The sequence below is a fragment of the Eptatretus burgeri genome, chromosome 5 (assembly GCF_056783735.1).
Source record: "Eptatretus burgeri isolate ZD-2024b chromosome 5, Ebu_testis_v1, whole genome shotgun sequence".
Taxonomy (NCBI): Eukaryota; Metazoa; Chordata; class Myxini; order Myxiniformes; family Myxinidae; genus Eptatretus; species Eptatretus burgeri.
In genome coordinates this window covers 22061861-22082590 of record NC_140965.1, presented here as the reverse complement: position 1 = coordinate 22082590, position 20730 = coordinate 22061861, and the positions used below count along the sequence as shown (strand labels likewise).

The window sequence follows — 20730 nt, the reverse complement described above, 5'->3', positions numbered from 1 at the left end:
CACCATTGCACACCACAACACACACACACACACACACACACACACACACACACACACACACACACACACACACATCAACATAGGCTGAGGTGACAATTGGCCTTTCGGTTGGCAACACTGGAAAACCTAGTAAACTAGCACGAAGACTAATTAGTCGTGGTTCAATGCAGAGAGAGTAGAGAATGCCTGATAAAGGACACCCTTTGGTTGTCCCTTCTCTCTACCATCTTCTTGCATATGGCAGCTTTGTTGCCGGGTCGCCATCATTTTGTTGGGGCGCGACGATGCCACTGATGCGGCACCCCTATACCACGACACTCGTACTCATTTCGCCGACCTCAGAAGGATGACGGGCTGAGTCAGCCCCACCTGGTGTTAATTCAGCAGAAAACAGGGATCGACCTCAAGACCCTAAGATCCCAAGCCAGTCATCCTCACCACTAAACCAACACCATACTTTCTCAACCATCAACGGTGTGCATAAACTGTTATTGGTTTTAATAATACTAAATGAGACATGAGAAATAACAGTCACTCCCAAACCAAACTGCTTTAAGGTATAGAATACATATTCATGGCTAATAGTATCAGATCCTTTCTCTTGGTCGGGTAAAGACAAGCCAGTATTCTGTTTTAGAAAGGTACAGATGAAAGGTACAGATCTCGCAAGTCTCCAATAATTTTTTCTTTTTTTTACATGAATAGACCAATTTACATATACAAAAGGATTGATCAAAATGTATTTAAAAACTAAGGGCTATATCGATTTACAAGGACTTGGGAAAATATTTTATAATCTGTACAAAGCAGAGAAATAGGCCGCCAATTCTGTTTCGACTAAATCTCCTTTCTTCAGAATAAGGCACACATTTGGCAACTTAGAGGGAATAAACTTTTTGTAAACTATCATTTAATAGCTTTTGTAAGTACTTGTACAGTACATAATATGTGTGTGTGTGTGTGTGTGTGTGTGTGTGTGTGTGTGTGTGTGTGTGTGTGTGTGTGTGTGTGTGTGTGTGTGTGTGTGTGTGTGTGTGTGTGTGTGTATGTATTATGCCTGGCTTCCTTCTTGGGACTACGGTGCAGTAGTTGGTCTTTGTTTTGATTGACGCATCTAAAAATGTTGGTCCGAGCAAGTCCCAGAATGTTTTGTTAAACTTAACAGGTAAACCGTCAAAGCCAGGTGCTGCATGATCATTAAGGTTGTCAAGAGCGATTTCATTACTTTTCTTTGTGGTAAAAACATTCTTAAACTAGAAGGGCATTCAGTAGAGTGCGTGCCTCTGCAACGCAATGCCTGATCCACGAGAACATATCGAGCTCAATACATTTTTTTGAAATATCATGCTATATATCATTTTTCGGCCCATTCTCTCAATGGTGAAGAATCAGTTAAAAATTTAAATAACTCTCGTATCCAGATCCGGATTCGGATCTTCATCAAAATCGAATCAATTCGTCCTTGTCACGCACCCAACATTTCCACCAAGTTTCGTCCAAATCCGTTTGCAACTTTTTGAGACATCGTGCTATATATATATAGTATTTGGCCCGATCTCTCAATGGTGAAGAATCACTGAAATGGTTCTCGTAGCTGGATCCGGATCCGGATCGTCACCAATATCTAATCAGTTTGTCCTTGTCACACCCAACCTGCCGACAAAATTTCATCCAAATCTGTCCCCCAACTTTTGAATTCAACGTCAACGTCCCCCAATAATTGGTGGTTGAATTCCATGACTAAATGTGCAACTCCTCTTCAAATTTCAAGTGAATCGGATGAAAATTGTCAATTTTAGAAATTCGGCCTATGTTGACCTTTTGGCCGATGTGGACCTCCAAAATAATTGGCTGGTTGAATTCAGTGACCTGAAATATAAATTCTCTTCAAATTTCAAATCAATCGGATGAAAATTGTGGATTTTAGAAATCCCACCTTAGTTGTTGACCTTGGGTCGATGTTTACCTTTTGACCTTAAAAACAACAGGCTTCTTCCTAATGACAAACTCTACCATTTGGTGAAGTTTCATGAAGATCAGTTTAAAATTGTGACCTGTAAGCGATTAAACAGACAGACAGACAGACAGACAGACAGACTGACCAATCGACTGACCAATATACTTGAAAAATCTTCGATTTTGCAAGTAACAAATGAAAAATAACTCATGGAGTGACACTTGGCAAAATGGAATGGCACTCATTGGAGCACATATCTCCGCTAGGCTGAACAGTTAGAAGTTTGAATCCCACTGATCGGTCGGATCTGAATCCGGACCTGAACCAAAATCAAATCGGCTTATCCTTGTCACCTCACCAACTCTTCCACCTCGTTTTGTCACAAGTCGTCCGCAACTTTTCAACATTTCATGATAAACATAATTTTTGGCCCCATCTCTCAATGGTGAAGAATCACTTAAAAAAATTATTGTATCTGGATCCGGATTTAAATCTTCACCAATTTTGAATCAATTCTTCCGAGTAGCATCCCAAACCTGTCCACCAAGTTTCGTGTTAATCCATCTTTAACCTTTTTGAGATATTGTGCTATATATCGTTTTTGGCCCTATCTCTCGATGGTGAAGAATCACATTTAAAATTCTCAGATCAGGATCCGAATTCGGATCTTCACCAAAATTAAGTGTTGCTTTCCTTGGCAGGTCACCAACACACACAAAATATTTCAGAACGATTGCTTGAAAATTGTGGCCAAAAATGGTCTGACAAACTGACAGACAGACAAATGCTACATACAGACCAACACACTAGGCAAAAAATTTTTTTTTATCAAGTAACAAAAATCAGGGTGAAAACATGACCACCTTCGGTGGCTGAGGTTAAAAGTCCCTAATAAAACACTTCAATTGAACAGTGTCTTCAATAATTTGTCCAACCCTTGAACGTAAGCTTAGCAGCAATCGATTAGACTTTGCATTTTTTTCAAAGCTAAAAAAGTCTTTGCAACAAGTTTCCGACGTGGATGGACCTTTGACACGAAGTTGTGTTCGCACTTCAAGAGCAACTTCTTTTGTTAAAATTTAGTAGGGCTTGCTTCTCGTGAAGCCGCTGGCATCGCACATCCTCATCAATGTTAATCGTATTATCTTGCAAATGAAGGATTATTTTTATTTTTTTTTATAATGCATATCCTGGCTTGGTTTACATTCGTGAAATTGTTCATGTATTGCTGGCAAAAGACTCAGATTTGAGATTTTATGTTATTCCACCATTGACAAAGATTTGTGAAATCATTCTGTAATTCTAGAATTTGAGGCCAAATTTTGTTTTTTTTTTAAGGAGAATTTATAAAATAATAATTTAAAAAGAGATATTAAAGGACCAATGAGAAGTATACCTCTGAGGAATAGGAAAATAAAGATGCAATTTAATTTTTAAATGGTCAGAAAACCCAGAAGGAGTAATGTCAGTAAAACTTTCAAAGTTTAAAAAAGAGAGAATGATGTAAAATTGATCAAGTCTTGCAAGTGTCATGTTATTTAACAGGCACCGACACCAAGTAAATTGTTGAGTGTTCCCATGCTGTAGTCATCAAGCATCATGAAGACCATGTCGTGACAAAAGTGTGGACAAAGGCCTCTCGCGAGCTGGATGAGGTTCAGAGCTGTTCTGATCTATGGCTGGATCTAATGTACAATTAAAATTTCCACCTTAGCACAATGGGGTATCAGGGGCAATATGGTATGGGTATGATTAAGGAAGGAAAAAGATTCAGTGAAAAAGGTCAAGATCTGCCATCTGCTTGAAAATCAGCAAATATAACTGCCCTGCATAAAAAAGGGACAAAAACAGATCCCCTTAACTACAGACCAATCGGCCTTCCACCAATCATCAGCAAGGTTATATAATCCATAATTGCTTCAGACATTAAATCCTTCCTCTTCTCCAATTGTTTGATTTCCGTTCATCAATTTGGATTCAGACCCGGTCACTCTACCCTGGATATGCTGCTTCTGCTCTCCCAACAATGGATGGAGGTCCTCAATGCCAGACAGGAAATCCGAGCCGTATCCCTGGACATATCGTGTGATTTTGACACAGTCTGGCACCCTGCCCTGCTCACCAAACTCTCTTCCTATGGTATCCAAGACCATCTCCACTCGTGGCTCGCGAACTTCCTCTCCTGTCGCAGTTAACGTGTGGCCCTAAATGGAGTTCTTTCATCCCCCCCTTCCTGTCCAGGCTGGAGTTCCTCAAGGTAGCGTTCTGGGCCCTGTTCTTTTTCTGGTTTTCATCAATGATCTCTCCGACTGTCTGGAAAATCCTCTTTATCTCTTTGCCAACGACTCCACCCTCTGTTATACCAACTGTCATCCTTCAGACCGGCAAGCAGCAGCTTCTTCATTCTCTGCAGATCTGGATAAAATCACAAACTGGTCCAATACGTGGAACATGTCTTTCAATCCTGACAAATCTCACACTCTCACTATGTCTCTTTGAAAGGACCGTTTAGACCCCCCACCCCCATCCACTTTCTCAACAATCCTCCTGAAGAGGTCCTTTCGTTCAAGCTTCTGGGTCTCACTATCTGCCATGACCTTTCCTGGGAAAGCCACATTTCCAACCTCGCCTCCAAAGCCAGTCACCGACTGGGAATCCTCCGTCGTGCAAAGTCCTTCTTCAGCCCACCTGAGCTCCTGACCACATACAGAACTTTCGTCCACAGCCTGATGGAGTACTGCTCTCCCCTCTGGGCTGGTGCTCCTGCCTCTCACCTTTTTCGGCTTCACGCTTTGGAAACCAAGGCATTTCAGATCATTGGCATCTCCCGCGGTGAGGCTGAGTTTTTGGGCCTCTCACGTTCTCTCACCACAGGCAGGTCGGTGGTCTTTCTGTCTTCTAGCGTCTCCACTCCAGTCTCGCCCCCCCTGCTCTATCTGCAATCTCTATCCCCCCCCCCCATATTTCTACAGGGCGCTCAAGGTCCGCCAGCAACCCCCTTCTCGTAAAACTACCAAAATCACGAATCACTGCTCATCTTCACTCTTCTATTCCTCTTTTTTCCCGCCTTTGGAATAAACTCCCACACTCTATTCAATCCCATTCTTCCCTCCAGACCTTAAAAGCAGTTGTTCACCACCACCTCTTATTGTCCCCCATCCAAATCCTCGATCTTTTCTACCCCCGTTAATCCACCCCAAACCTACCTCCTTCTAATTCCCTGCTTTCCTTCCTGAAAGTCCCTGTAATGTCCATCTTGTATTCCCCATGTTCCCCACCACATCCCTCTCCCTTCCACAGATCTCCTAATGTCTCTGTTCCCCACTGTTTTGTCCTTCCCTCTCCTGCCCCTTTTGTCTCATGCCCCCTTGCTGTGTGTTGTGTGTTTGCTCTCCTACGAGCCTCGACAATGAATACAAAAAAAAAGAGCAAGAGAGGTAAGAATGGCAAGAGGAGAGGTCGGAATGGCATGAGGAGGGGGAGGAGGAAGAAGGGAAGGGAAGAAATAGAAGGAGAGGGAGTAACATTAACAATGTTGCAGAGCATTTTAGAGGTGCCAGGTGACTCGAAGGTGGAACCATCTGATGACACGGAAGCACTTGGGGCCCGTGCTGAGAGGCAAGTCCCCACAACCACCTGTGCAAAGGAACGAGGGACCACTGAAGCAAAAAAATTTTCGTTCCGGGTTCAGCTGTGATTTGAGAAGGCAAAATACTGTATATCTCTTTGTGCTTTTATTTATAACAGCAGCTGGTTCTGTATTGGTAGCATTAACTGAGACAGGGAATTGTTGCGGTGGATCCTTCGTTAACAGTTTCGATTCGGCATATCCTTGGGGCACGATTTCGTTACACGGCCGAATTCACCACAACCATAGCACACAAGGGTTTCTGTTGTGGCATACCCCATATAAGTTTGTCCCTCTATTTTAAAGGCAAAGCATTGCCTGAAACATTGAAACACCCGGAGGCAAGATCATGTATATAATTCAACGAAACGACATAATGTGTTTTAACTTGTCATTTTGACTACGAAATGGTATCATGGTTATTGGGGATACAACTGTACTGTACTTTTCTCATTTGGGTTGTAATTGGTTCATTTTCAACAAAAGGTGGCAAATTTGAAAAAAAAATTTTTTGCTGGGTTGGCTCAAGGGGAAAAGGGAACATAAATATCAGGGTAAAAGAAAGCCCATGATCCCCAACTTGGGCAACCACCAGGACTTCAGAAACGAAAAAAACAATTTGTTCATATGCGAAACCGCCTCAACATTTTCAATCCCGAGGATCTCACCGACGATGAGGATTAACTTCTTCATGTCGATCTCCATTGGAGGAATGCATACTAACCCATGTTTCCAGGTTAGCGCCTCAAACGAACCTTAACGTGAACTTTGACTCAACATGACTCTTCAATGGCCAGATAGAGAAAAACGAGGCAGCTAACATCATCCGAACTTTGACAGGTGGTGAGAAAACGATAATTTAAATGGAAAAAAAAGTGGAGGCGTTGAGAAGAAAAAAATAAAAAATAATGAATAAATAAATGAATTATGCACAACAGTATATCGAACCATCGAGACCAATCAAGTGTAAAACTGCGGTTAAAAGTGGTAAAACTGTTGCTTAAAGTAGTCAAAGTTACAGTTAACAGTAGTTTAACCATAGTCAAAAGTGATTAAAGCATGGCTAAATGCGATTCAACTCCGGCTAATGGTGGGAGGAAGGTGACGGTGGGTGTGGAGGGGGGTTCATTTGTAGGTATTTGTATTTTTAGATATCTAAGTCTTAGGTCTACCAACAATGTACAAACAAAAATGTTACTTTTCCACAATAGTAAGGAGAAAAATAATTTGATAATACGATTAAATTTCCGACTGGAAGTATACCTGAACAGTCATTGTAAACTGTATGAGGGGACATTCCTCGGAAGGGGATTCAAACATGGCAACACTTTCAGCCTAATCCCACCCCACAAAGCATGTCCATATTCAATAAGTTATTAATAGATTTAACAACATTGAAAATAAATTCCTCCGTTTGTTAATTTCAATCTGAATACTTGTTTCATGATACCATGACAATCCATTTACTGTGTTGATTTGTTTAATGTCTCGCAATGTCTTTGTATAATTATTCATATAAAATTGATGGCCTTTGATGCTTTTTGAAGAAAAAGCCAAAACTGGGTAATTGTGCATTCACATTCCAACTAATAGAATGCATTTGACAGGTGATCCGACATTTGTGTAAGTTTTGTGTGCGGCAGTTAATGGAATTTTCGCTTGTTGCCATCCTTGGTTAAGTAGACCTTTTCCTGCCGACAGCCCTGATCATTGAAGCATTGACAACTTGAAAGCGGATCTGCTACCATTCCTCGTCCGAGGCTGCAGTGAAAGTCCAAACAATATTGTTGGTATCCGTTATCGGTGAATAATTGATGCTTGGGAGTGAAACGAAATTTAATGCCTTTTCCCTGTCGACCAGACGGTCAGGTCTCGCACAGTACATTATTTTCCTCTAGTTTCTAATGCAGGTGACAATTAAGTTTTGTAGTACCACCAAATTGCTTTATTAATTGCTACTCGCCAACTATTAATCATATTATTTTCATGTTTTTTTTTTAATATCAAATTTTGCATGAGAAATATAACTGAATTATGTAATTTTGATCAGCCATGAACAGGACTTGTGTGCATTTTCAGAAATTAACACCTCTTGAGGGGGCATTCTTTCCCCACCGATAAACATTCCAACTCTGATGTTCCTGGGCATATTTCAGTCTCTTGGCTGAAAACCACTATTGATAAGAAACCTTTTGACAGTAGATTAATCCACTTGAACCTTTGTTTGATATCTGTAGCAGTTCAGAATTTTTTTTAATTTCTGTTTCTTAAGGAACTTATCTTTAACAGAGTTGGAGACTCGAGTTGTCACTTGTTGACAATGTTCGGAAAATGATCGTTGAATAAACATCCAATTAAACTGGGATTTAAAATAAATGGCAAATTATTTTCAGTTATACGTGTGTGCGGTTTGGTCAATGACAACATATATCACACATATGTAGACATGCAGCACAGCAGGGTTCACGGACGCCTGGTCATATACCGTTCGTCACGACAATTAAAGGGAGGGTCCACGCTCCAGACAGAAAACCACGTCCAAGCGGAAAGTACCGGTCTTACCAACGCAGGAAACAACTTTATTCCAACCATGAACATAAGGAAAATTTAGCCCCTGATTGGTAACCCCTTGCACGTTCATGACCGAATAAAAAAAATATTTTGTGATTGAAATATGCCAGTTGACTTGTATTATTTCAACTTCATCAATAATAGTAAACTATGTCACGATTTATGTTTTTTAAAAGAAAAACAATGAAAAAAAGTACGGAATGTTAAAAAACAACAATCGAAGTCGATAAGTTATACGTTTCATCTTAACGTACAAAATAAATACACAAGTAAATTATTAAAATCGCTACCAAATCCTTCCTCACATGACTTGATTAATCTCCTCATTGAATACCTTGGTTCGACATGTTAACCATTTAAACATAGGCTGAAGTTACTGACGAGTCTCATGTACATGTATTCAAGGAGGTACACTAGATTTGAGAAGTAAATTAAATTTATTTTTGCTGGAAACAAAGCAAAAAAAATGTCCACTGAATGAAGTTGACAAATAAAAACTCAAGTTAAACAGCTTTTCAGAACATATGTTGCAATAAATAGATTGTTTGATGGCTTTTACTGCATGGTTTGTAATTAAATGTGGGACTTGACACAAGTTGAAGTCGTACTATGATGACTTGAGACTTGACTTGAGACTTAACTAAAGTGACTTATTGACATCTCTGATGTTTAATTAATACTATTCTGTTTTGCTGAGTTTCTTTGACCTTCCGATCCATTTTCTATCTTTTTAACTTCTCCGGTCTCATTATGCTTCTGTATTGTTGCTTGAATGACACATCTGGAAGTCACCCTTGTGCGGCATAATTCTCTCTGGGAACTGCTTTCTTGTTATAAAACTGTTGTTTAGAGTCTTGTTGAGCTTAAAATATTATGCATCTTGTGAATTTTATATTGCCTACAAGAGAGAGTAATTACAAATCGGTGAGAAGATGTGGTTTATTCAGACAGGAAGGAAAACTAAAAACAACCAAAATCAAAAGATGAATGACGGGAAACATTGCAGAATGTATGGAAGAACCTCCCAGTGGAATTTCTCCAGAAATTTCAGGAAAGCATTCCAAAATAGATATCTGTAGAGTTGTATGAAAAAGGTTATCACACCAAATATTTACATTTCATGGATTAATATTGTAAAACATAATTCATTTTTGTTTCTTTAATAAAATATGATCCTTCTAACACCTTTTATTATCAAAAAATGCAAATGTGACAAAAATATTTATTTTCAAGGTGGCAGAAGAGTTTTTCACAGCACTGTATGTGTATGTGTAATATATGTATATGTATGTGTACATGTCAACATATATATATATATATATATATATATATATATATATATATATATATATATATCCATCCATCCATTGGGACCATACTCGATGCAGAGCGTTGCTGCTGCCTATGCAGTCTCCTTCGCTATTGGGCGCAATCCTGGACGGGTCGCTACTCCAACACAGGATACCAGCAAGCTGGCACTCATTTTGCTGATAGTCCGGGAGCCAACCTGTGTACGAGGCTGTTTTAGGGTTGGACCTTACAGCCTCTGCTATAAAATTTTACACCCCCAGGATGTTTAGATATATGTTTGCAGTTCATGAAAACCAATGTTGGCAATTCATAAGCTCTTGCGAAAAATTTTGGCGGACGTTTTTGTTTGAGGAAGATTTGAAAAATTTGATAAAACAGCAATTGTCAATAAAATTTCTAAAAAAATTAAAAAATCACATTCATGAAAAATAAATGTGAACTAAATGTAAGAATTCAATCAGTGCATTGTAAAATGACAAAAAAAATTGCCTTTGTGGAAGTAAACCTCATAAAAGTACATAATTTTGTGAAAAATGCCTTAAAAATAATGTTTTTTGAAGATGGCCTTTAGAACTTTTCTTATCATAGGCAGATGCTGCATTAGAATACTAATTTCTCTTAATGTGATATGAACATGGTATCCATGGCTAATTAAAACAGCAAATTTGAGTGAGTTCTATCAATTTTTAAAGAGAAAATTAACATTTTTGTCAACCAAAGTTCCCCCTACCCACAAAATCCTCTTACTCTATTGAACACAGTTTGGTTAAGGTTTGCTGGATCCAGGTTGGGTACTTCACAGTTCACTCTTCCAAAGGAAAATTCAATGGTGTTTGGAGTGACATGGCCCTGGAGCAGACATATAACAATGAAGGGAAGACATCTCTGTTCAAACGCATATCTCAGGCACCAGCTGCTCGAGATAAATATGTGAAAACAGCACCATTTCTCACAGCTGTATCAGAGAACATAAAGTCTATGGCTAATCTAGGCCAACAGGAATCTACTCATCATAGAGAAACACAGAAGCAGGCAACAGAAGAACATATGCATGTTGAGGAGATCAAGAAAGTGATATGCCAGCAGATGATAAACCCATTCCAGTGTAACAACCAAGTGGATCTGCTCAATAGAGCAACTGGTGAGAAGGATGCTTCAAAAGACTTGGTCCATGCTCAAGCTAAGGGCATGGAAGCCATTATGAAAGCAGAAGAGGTGGTCTCTATTAAGATTGAACCACTGAAGCTGGTAACTTTCTCCTCACAGAAGAAATCAAACCCATCAAGGAAACAGAGTTTAATCAGGATCTATCAAGATGAGACTGCAGCTACACGTGTGCTGTGTTTCTATCGAGATGCCGACCCAGTCACAAGACAGATTGCATTTTCCCATGAGTGGACAGACTATCCATCATCCCTGTTTGAGGTTGATCCACGCTTAGCACAGGGGGGTTGTAATGCGCAAAGGCAACGAGTCTGATTTCGTGGCAGTGCTAATTGCTGAAGCTGAGCAGGATGTTGTTTTACAGCTGCCATCATTACCACAGAGTGACCTATACACAGTTTATCTGGTAGACACAATGGCATTTGTAAATAAATACCAAAAAATGGGTGTGAAAACATTTGGTGAACTTCCCCAGCTGTATCTTCGCAGCTCCTGCAGTTGAAACCTGAAATGTGCAACTGTGTCAACATCATTGGTGATCAGTATGATTTTGATGATAGCCATACTTTGAAGGGTGATGAGCAGCAGAGGAGAAACCAGACAGACCAGGCAAGACAATTCTCACCATCCAAGAGTCTAGAAATTCCGGACTGGAATTTACTCATGAAGAATCCAAGAAATAAAGGAAATCTTCAGAACTTCATTGGCACTTCCCTTTGTGAGAGTCCTGAAGCTATTCCGGATGGAGTGACCATCATTCTTGGTAGTATGATGGAAAACAAGGTCACACTCTTTCCATCACATCAGCATCAAGTTCAGTTCTGGACTTACCTTGTGAAGAACATGAAGAGGCAGACACAAGGATTATTGCTCATCTTGCGTATTGTGTGGAATATCTTGATCACCATCGAGCTGTTGTGCATGCAACAGATACAGACATAATTATGCTGTGTATATATCACTTCTGCTGCTTGAACACATTGCAAGAACTCTGGATACAACGGCAAGAATCATTACCTACCTATTCATGAGCTGGTAGAAGTGTTGAGCAAGAAGTACCAGAAAATCCTCTTGATGTCGCAGCTACACTTCTGTGCACATATGTGTTGTGTGGATGTGACACAGTGAGCTACCCATTCAGAAGAGGAAAAGAAGAGGTCAGGTCAGGTATGGGAGCATGTGCCAGAACAGCGCGTCGCTGCGTCCACTTTCCGCCGGTACTCCAGGGGCCTCCATCTGGCCATCCCCCAGGCAGATGCCAGGCCCATCCCCATCTCCTTGAGATGATGGTCAACCTGCTGCAACCATGAGGCACGTGGTCGGCCCACTGGCCTCCTCCACTCATGAGACTCCCTCGCTGAGAGAATCTGGTGAGCAGGATCAGCGTCAGGAAAACGAGCCACATGTCCATACAGCCGCAACTGACGCTCACGGACTATGCAGGTAACAAATCTCATCCGAGTCTCTCTCAGCAACCGCTCGTTGGACACAAAATCCGACCAGCGATAGCCAAGGATTCTTCGAAGAGACCTGGTACCAAAGGAATTAAGTCTCTGTCTCAGATCCTTGGTCAAAGTCCAAGTCTCGCACCCATAGAGCAAGACTGGAAGTACCAAGGACCTGAAGACTCGGACTTTCGTCCTCCCGCACAGGTACCGGCAGCGCCACCACCCCATGATCCAGTGAATCCATGACTCCCCAGGCCCGACCCAGACGTCTATTGACCTCCGGCTCACAACCTGCGGAGACATGAATATCACTGCCAAGGTAAGTGAATCTATCCACGACCTCAACATCCTCACCACAAACAGACACAGACAGGACAGCAGCATCCAAGATGTCACCGAAAGCCTGGATCTTAGTTTTGACCCAAGAAATCCGTAATCCCAACGGCTCCGACTCCTCATTCAGCACCTCGAGGGCCCCCAAGAGGATGTCTAAAGTCTCCGCAAAGATGACTGCATCATCTGCAAAATCAAGGTCCGAGATCTTGACATTGCCAAACGATGCACCGCAACTTGATCTCTCCGACATCCTCCCTAAAATCCAGTCCATACAAGTGCTGAAAAGTGTGGGGGCAAGTACACATCCCTGACGAACTCCAGTAACAACTGGAAATAAGTCAGAGATGGTACCACCACACTTCACAGCACTCTCAGTACCAGAGTAGAGTTCAGACATCAGATCGATCAGTTTTGGTGGCACCCCACGAAGACCAAGAATCCTCCAGAGGACATCCCGATTCACTGAATCGAACGCTTTACAGAGATCAACATCGGCTGCAAGCAGCCCCTGCCGAAACTCTCGTCTGTGTTCGGTGAGGACACGAAGGGCAAGGATACGGTCAATCGTTGACCTCTTTGGTGTAAAGCCTGACTGCTCTGGACGCTGGTGCTCAAGCAGATGTGGCGAACCCTATCAAGAATTATCCGAGCAAAGACCTTGCCCGGCACTGAGAGCAGCGTCACCCCTCGGTAGTTGTTGCAGTCTTGGCGATCACCCTTCCCTTTCCAGAGAGGGACAACAAGGCCCCTCTTCCAGTCAGTTGGGATGATGCCTGTGTTCCTGTGAAAAGAAGAGCGGCACAGGTTTCTCTGGGACTGATAGGAAACCTTCCCCACCTTGTTGATTTTGGAAGAGATAGTGAAATGGCAGCAACAGAATGTGTCATTGATGAGGCCAGAGTATACTGGACTGCTCTGCATGGCCAAAAAGGGTTCAGCTGTTTGGATACCCTCAGGCAGCATATGTTTGTCTCTTCAAAATTAGACCTTAGGTCACTGCCAGCAACAGAAGATGCGTTTTACTTCCTTGTTTTAAGAGCATTGTATCAATTGCTTCTGTATAGACGTGCACATCTCAGTGACCGAGCACTTCCCCCAGCCACAACATTTGGCAGAACCCTTATCAATGGAAAACTGGTCCCAATTCTCATGTCTAAGCCAGCCAAGCCAAACATAGACAAAACTGTGTCTTGCATGTGCAAATTATCCAAATGTCTGAAACGATGTTCATGCAAAAAGGCTGCTGTGCCTTGCTGAGTGACATGCATATGCCTTGGTCAGAGAGGTTCATGTGGTGGAGTTGTTTCAGAGAGTGACTCTTCCTCTGAAGAGGATGTTTCATGTCACAATATTGTGTTAATCCATTTCTAATTTTATCTTCCTTAAAACCATGGCATGTAAAAGTATGTTCTTGTTCCTGACCCCATTGATAGTCAAGCATTTCTGAGTTGCATAAATCTTTTGTTGTTTGACATATAACCTTGTCAATTGTAGGTAGGTTAAATCACCAATTGTGATATAGGAAATGAACTCCTCTTTAATATGAGGGGTCATTTGTGTATATAGGTTTAGTGGTTATGATTTTAGGACAATATGAATTACCCCTACCCCCATCCTACATCTTCGCTTTTGCCAACATTTTGTTATCAGAGGGGGCTCGCAAAAGTGTTGACTGTGTTGTTGCGCAAGAGTTTCACCATTGCCAACATTGGTTTTCATATACTCAAAGGGTGTCTCTTTATGAAAATCAACACAAAAATTTTATAGCAGACCGGGCAATTTTTTTTTAATTTTGATCGGTTGGCTCCCGGACTATGACCTCGGAAGGATGAAAAGCCGAGTTAACCTCACCTGGTATTAATTCAACAGCCGAGTGGGGTTTGAACTCAGGATCCGAGGATCCCAAGCCCACCACCCTAACCATTAAGCCAACACCAGGCGTATATTAATGAAATAAATACCTTTCATATGGTCCAGTGAAACCCATTTTATTTATTTTTGGCATTTTTTGATGATGTTCTGATGTCATAGAAAAAGCATTAACTTGTGAAGTTTCACGTCCCCTTCAAATGCTGGATTGTATGTTATTATTTTTATTTAATGGGTGGGTTTCAGGAGGTGAAACATAGACCTACCAGGTCTCAAAGTGTGTGTGTGTGTGTGTGTGTGTGTGTGTGTGTGTGTGTGTGTGTGTGTGTGTGTGTGTGTGTGTGTGTGTGTGTGTGTGTGTGTGTGTGTGTGTGTGTGTGTGTGTGTGTGTTGTTGATTGGTATCGACATAAGGGGTTTCACGACGTGGAATGGAGTCCTCCCTGGGCATGCCCAAAGTATCCCCCTTTATTTAAGTAAGGGGTCACGATTCATGGACCAAGCTGTGAAGTTTTCTGTTCTCAAAGTTTTGTGCCGAGGGCTCTCTTCAGCATCGTCGCTGAGCTGCGGTCGGCTTCCAACTATAGTTTGCTTGTAATAATATTCCCAGGGATGGTTTTTAATATTTTTCTTGGTTTCTGCATTGTTTAGTTCAAAATCACCAAAAAATTAACACCTCAGTTGGCAATGCCTTCTTGTCTTTTTTGTACCTAAGTATGATATCTGGTCACAACGTTTTGTTTTTGATGTTCATGCTCGATGCGATCATGAGGTCGTACGTGAGCGATAGATACTTCCATATTTTCAGTGATTGCTTTGGGTTCATGTTCCCACAAATTTTCTGGAACTGGAATATCAAAGTTTTTGCAGATGTGCAAACTCTGTTGTGTCGTCGTGTGTACAGCTATTCTGATGAGTTTTTTTTTTGTTTTTTTTGTATACAGTCATTAAGCATAACATATCATTATCTTTGCTAATGCTACCTCCACCCCTCAGCTTTCTCTCTCTTTTTGTTTTTTCCTCCTCTCCTCCACTCGCTCTCCATCTCTGTCCCCTCCTCGCTTCCCCCTCTGAATAAAATGCCGCACTCTCTTCCCATACCTCTGTCTCTCTCTCTCTCTCTCTCTCTCTCTCTCTCTCTCTCTCTCTCTCTCTCTCTCTCTCTCTCTCTCTCTCTCTCTCTCTCTCTCTCTCTCTCTCTCTCTCTCTCTCTCTCTCTCTCTCTCTCTCTCTCTCTCTCTCTCTCTCTCTCTCTCTCTCTCTCTCTCTCTCTCTCTCTCTCTCTCTCTCTCTCTCTCTCTCTCTCTCTCTCTCTCTCTCTCTCTCTCTCTCTCTCTCTCTCTCTCTCTCTCTCTCTCTCTCTCTCTCTCTCTCTCTCTCTCTCTCTCTCTCTCTCTCTCTCTCTCTCTCTCTCTCTCTCTCTCTCTCTCTCTCTCTCTCTCTCTCTCTCTCTCTCTCTCTCTCTCTCTCTCTCTCTCTCTCTCTCTCTCTCTCTCTCTCTCTCTCTCTCTCTCTCTCTCTCTCTCTCTCTCTCTCTCTCTCTCTCTCTCTCTCTCTCTCTCTCTCTCTCTCTCTCTCTCTCTCTCTCTCTCTCTCTCTCTCTCTCTCTCTCTCTCTCTCTCTCTCTCTCTCTCTCTCTCTCTCTCTCTCTCTCTCTCTCTCTCTCTCTCTCTCTCTCTCTCTCTCTCTCTCTCTCTCTCTCTCTCTCTCTCTCTCTCTCTCTCTCTCTCTCTCTCTCTCTCTCTCTCTCTCTCTCTCTCTCTCTCTCTCTCTCTCTCTCTCTCTCTCTCTCTCTCTCTCTCTCTCTCTCTCTCTCTCTCTCTCTCTCTCTCTCTCTCTCTCTCTCTCTCTCTCTCTCTCTCTCTCTCTCTCTCTCTCTCTCTCTCTCTCTCTCTCTCTCTCTCTCTCTCTCTCTCTCTCTCTCTCTCTCTCTCTCTCTCTCTCTCTCTCTCTCTCTCTCTCTCTCTCTCTCTCTCTCTCTCTCTCTCTCTCTCTCTCTCTCTCTCTCTCTCTCTCTCTCTCTCTCTCTCTCTCTCTCTCTCTCTCTCTCTCTCTCTCTCTCTCTCTCTCTCTCTCTCTCTCTCTCTCTCTCTCTCTCTCTCTCTCTCTCTCTCTCTCTCTCTCTCTCTCTCTCTCTCTCTCTCTCTCTCTCTCTCTCTCTCTCTCTCTCTCTCTCTCTCTCTCTCTCTCTCTCTCTCTCTCTCTCTCTCTCTCTCTCTCTCTCTCTCTCTCTCTCTCTCTCTCTCTCTCTCTCTCTCTCTCTCTCTCTCTCTCTCTCTCTCTCTCTCTCTCTCTCTCTCTCTCTCTCTCTCTGTGTGTCCTGCACCCTCCCCCAGCAGTGTGCAGCAACGTTTGGTGAAGCATCGCTCTCCCCATCTCCACAACCCTTCCTCACTCTTCTCCCCTTCTGAGCTCTCCCTTCTTCACCCACTCCTTGCTTCCTCTACCTCCTCTCCCCTCCCTTCGTTCCATCCTCAATGCCTCCCCTCTCTCCTCTCTCTCCCTCTTTCTTTCTGCCCCCCCCTCCCCAACCTCCCCCTTAATACCCCCATCAGCAAAGCAACGTGTTGCATTTGTTAGTTTTAACTAAAACAAAGCATACAACATACTCATATATTGTTTATCATTCTGGAAACATTAACCAGAAAGTTATATATTTATTTAAGTAAATTAGTGATTAATGATATAAAGACCTTTTATATGGCCCTATGTAACCATTTTATTTTTTATTTTTTTGCATTTTCTGATTATGTTCTCAATTCGTAGAAAATGCATAAACTTGTGAAGTTTCATGTGCCCTACAAATTCTGGATTGTACGTTATTCTTTTGATTTCATCACTCGTATCGGGTCAGGTCCTTGTTCACCGTCTAACATTCCAACCAATATCATTCCTACATCTTCAGCAAATAGGGAAAATGTTACATTTCAAATACTGCAAATGTCTTTCATGATGTACTCCTTAAACTTCTGCATCTCATTCTATACTCCTCCCACATCGGACTTCTTGTGGGGTCCATCAGGGGAAGTTTGGCCCAAGTCCTTCACAAACCTAATGTTCTGCTGAAGGTAATTTGGGCAGAAATTTGTAATTCATTTAGGGTGCCTGTCATAACACACCACCTCTTTGAGAAACACACTGTGGGATCGTTGACGTCCACTGACGACCAATGCTGGCAGAATGGTCCTTCAGCTTAACGTCCATGCGAAGGTCAATGCACACGTTTATGCCTCGTCCTGCATGTGGATGCCAGGGCAGAGCTGGATCGATATTCAAACCCAGGTTAGACAGCTCAGAGGTGAATTTTCAACCTCCAGGCTGCCCTTACAGCCCATCATGGTGTACTCGTGCTGTGATGAAGAGTTGAGTTATTGTTTGTTTACCATGTTGCTCCATTTTTTTTTTAAAAAAGAAACTTTTCTCTTAGAATGCCAACATCCTTAATGAAAAATCACTCATAGAGCAACACTTGGCGAAACGGAACGGCACTCGGTTGAGCGCGTACCTCCACCAGGTTGAACGGTTTCAATTTTGTATCCCACTGATAGGTCGGATCTGAATCCGAACCTAAACCAAAATCGAATCGGCTTGTTCTTGTCACCTAACCAATTCATCCACCTTGTTTTGTCATAACTCGTCCACAACTTTTTGAGATATCATGCTTCACATAGTTTTTGGCCCCGTCTCTCAATGGTGAAGAATGACTTAAAAAAAAATTCTCGTGTCTGGATCCGGATTCGAATCTTCACCAAAATCAAGTGTTGCTGTCCTTGGCCGGTCACGTACACAAAAAAAAAAAATTCAGAACGATTGCTTGAAAACTGTGGCCAAAAATTGTGTTACAGACAAACAGACAAACAGACAGACAGAGAAACACTGCAGACCAACATACTTGGCGAAACAAAATTTCGCCAAGTAATCAGCCTGATCAGGTTGTGAGGGCTTAAAATAATAACTTTGTGTCTCGTTCACATGGATGCTTTTATTTGATTACTTCAATAGTATCAGACAGTACTATAGTGTTAATAATTTGCGGATGTATTTTGCAGCAGAAGGATGGAAAACTGCTTGATGGAGTTCCAAACTCTGTGACCCAGCTTGCTTCAAAAGTAAGTACGAGCAAATAAAACAAAGTGAAGGACGAATAATAAAATCTTCGTCAAACTTTAAAATTCATCAGTGAGTGATGTAGAGTATTTTTGACAAAAAAGTGGAAGAAAAGTTGTATTTTTTTTTTCTTCTTTTAATCCAACTACAGAGCCCTCAGCCTTTAAATGATCCCTTAAATTAAATGATCCCTGACCCCATTCCTTCGTGGGTTAAGGAAGCATTTCCCCCCCCCCCCCAAATTTTTTTTAGAAAAAAAACAAAATTAGATTTCTTCAAAGTGCCAACAGGATTTGAATAGCACTGGGCAATGCCGCGTACTCCTGCTAATATATAAAGGGTGTCCAAAAATGGATTTTCCAAAAAGGTGTTGAATAGTTTTATTGTTATCTGAGTTACTGACATGAATTTCATGACTACATGCCTTAAAATTGAAAGTTTTTGCTTCTTCAATCCTTTATGGTATCCTCTTCTAAAAGTTTATGAATTGTTTGCATTTTACAACATTTAAACCTCAATTATTATCTCACCTGGACTTTAGTCAGATGAGCTTATGCGATCGAGCAGTGCGCATAGGTGAGTCAGTCATTCAGTCAGTCCGTAAACACTTCAGTCATTATCGCTTCAACCAAACACAAGATTTTGATCAAGCTTTGCCACAAGCTTCACATCTGATGCCTCACGAAGATTATTGACTGCATCAAATTCTGTGCTTATTAAGGGGGCTTACGTGGGGGTTTTTTGACGCCCCCCCCCTCCAACCCCAAAATAGGTATTTGCTCTCTTCTCTGAAACTACACACACAATTTCGATTAAACTGGACCACAACCTTCATCACCTGTCATGTACCAAAGTGTATTGACTGCATCAAAATCCACGCTCATTAAGGGAGTTTATGGAGGAGGGGATTTTGACCCCCCCCTCCCCCCTCCTCCCAAAGGAGGTATTTGCTCTCTTCTCCGAAACTACACATAGGACTTTGACGAAACTTGACAACAACCTTCATCACCTGTCATGTACCAAAGTTTATTGACTGCATCAAAATCTGGCACTCATTTAGGGAGTCGACAGCAGGGTTTTTGACCCCCCCTAAAATAGGTATTTGCTCCTTTCTCTGACTACACCCACAATTCCAATGAAACTTCACCACAACCTTCATCACCCATCATGTACCAAAGTTTGTTCACAGAATTAAAAAATTCAGGGTCTATGGGGGTCTGTGGGGGGTTTGAGTGACTGTTGCTCCTGATCCAGTTGAGCTTCAGGACATGCGGTCCTATTGTATTTTATGAAGGATATCATGAACAGAGATTTTTGGAATGTTTAACTCAAATGATGCTCTCTCTCTCTCTCCTAACTGACTTTTTAGGGTTCTGTTGGTAAATGCCTCCATAACAGCATTCACTCCTTTCATTTGACTTCCTTGGCCTTCCAGCAGATTTCCCCTTCAGGCCAGATCGTGTAGCCTCAACCCGATCCACCCATCTTCGTGTGGAGTGCCTTTCTGAGGATGGTTTATTCATTTTATGTTGAAAACGCTTTTCAGCTCTGAATGATTGAACCACATTGATATACAAATCTCACAATTTTTACTTTCTTGTGAGGACTTGTCATTATATCAGAAAATGGGGTTTCTCCTGAAACAGAAAGAAAACAACAATCAATTAATTTACAAGTCTAATGCATGTATCCATATCATATTTATGTCACTATCTCAAATAACAACGAGAGGGGGAGCACTCGGGAGAGTGCAAAACCTCTGCCGCCAATACTGCTGGGTCACTCAAGTGAACCTTATATCTTATTCATTAAATATGATGTCAACAGTGCTGACAGTTATAGTTCTTTTCTCCAACATTTTTTTTTGGGGGGGGGGAGGGTTGGAAATCACTTGAAACATGTAGAAATGCAAATTTTTTTTTTTTTTTAATTTAGACACATAACATTTCTGAAAAAACAAATCGAAATTTTGTTGAAAAAAAAGTTGCAAAATTTTTTTTTCTCTAACAATTTTTTTTGGGGGGAGGTTGGAAATCACTTAAAACATGTACAAATGCAAAAAAAAAAAATTTCTCTAACAATTTGGGGGGGGTTGGAAATCACTTAATACATGCAGAAATGCAAAAAAAAAAAAAATTTCTCTAACAATTTTTTAGGGGGGTTGGAAATCACTTAAAACATGTAGAAATGCAAAAAAAAATTTCTCTAACAATTTTTTTTGGGGGACGGGGGGGGACCAAGTCCAAAATCTAATGGCATGATCCTTGGACCATATCTAACCCCCCCCCCCCCCCCACCAAGCTTCGTCGAAATCCGTCGCGGAGTTTTTCCATAATACTG

General features: G+C 41.6%; 1 protein-coding gene across 4 annotated transcripts in view; it reads left to right on the top strand.

The window, feature by feature from the left end:
• Positions 1-20730, top strand: part of LOC147026043 (uncharacterized) — a 46960-nt gene that overhangs the window by 9439 nt on the left and 16791 nt on the right. For all 4 annotated transcript variants that reach the window (XM_085881032.1, XM_085881031.1, XM_085881030.1 and 1 more), the window contains exon 2: positions 18333-18392. In XM_085881032.1, coding sequence (XP_085737158.1) covers positions 18333-18392 — 60 coding nt within the window. The remainder of the gene's footprint in view (positions 1-18332; positions 18393-20730) is intronic.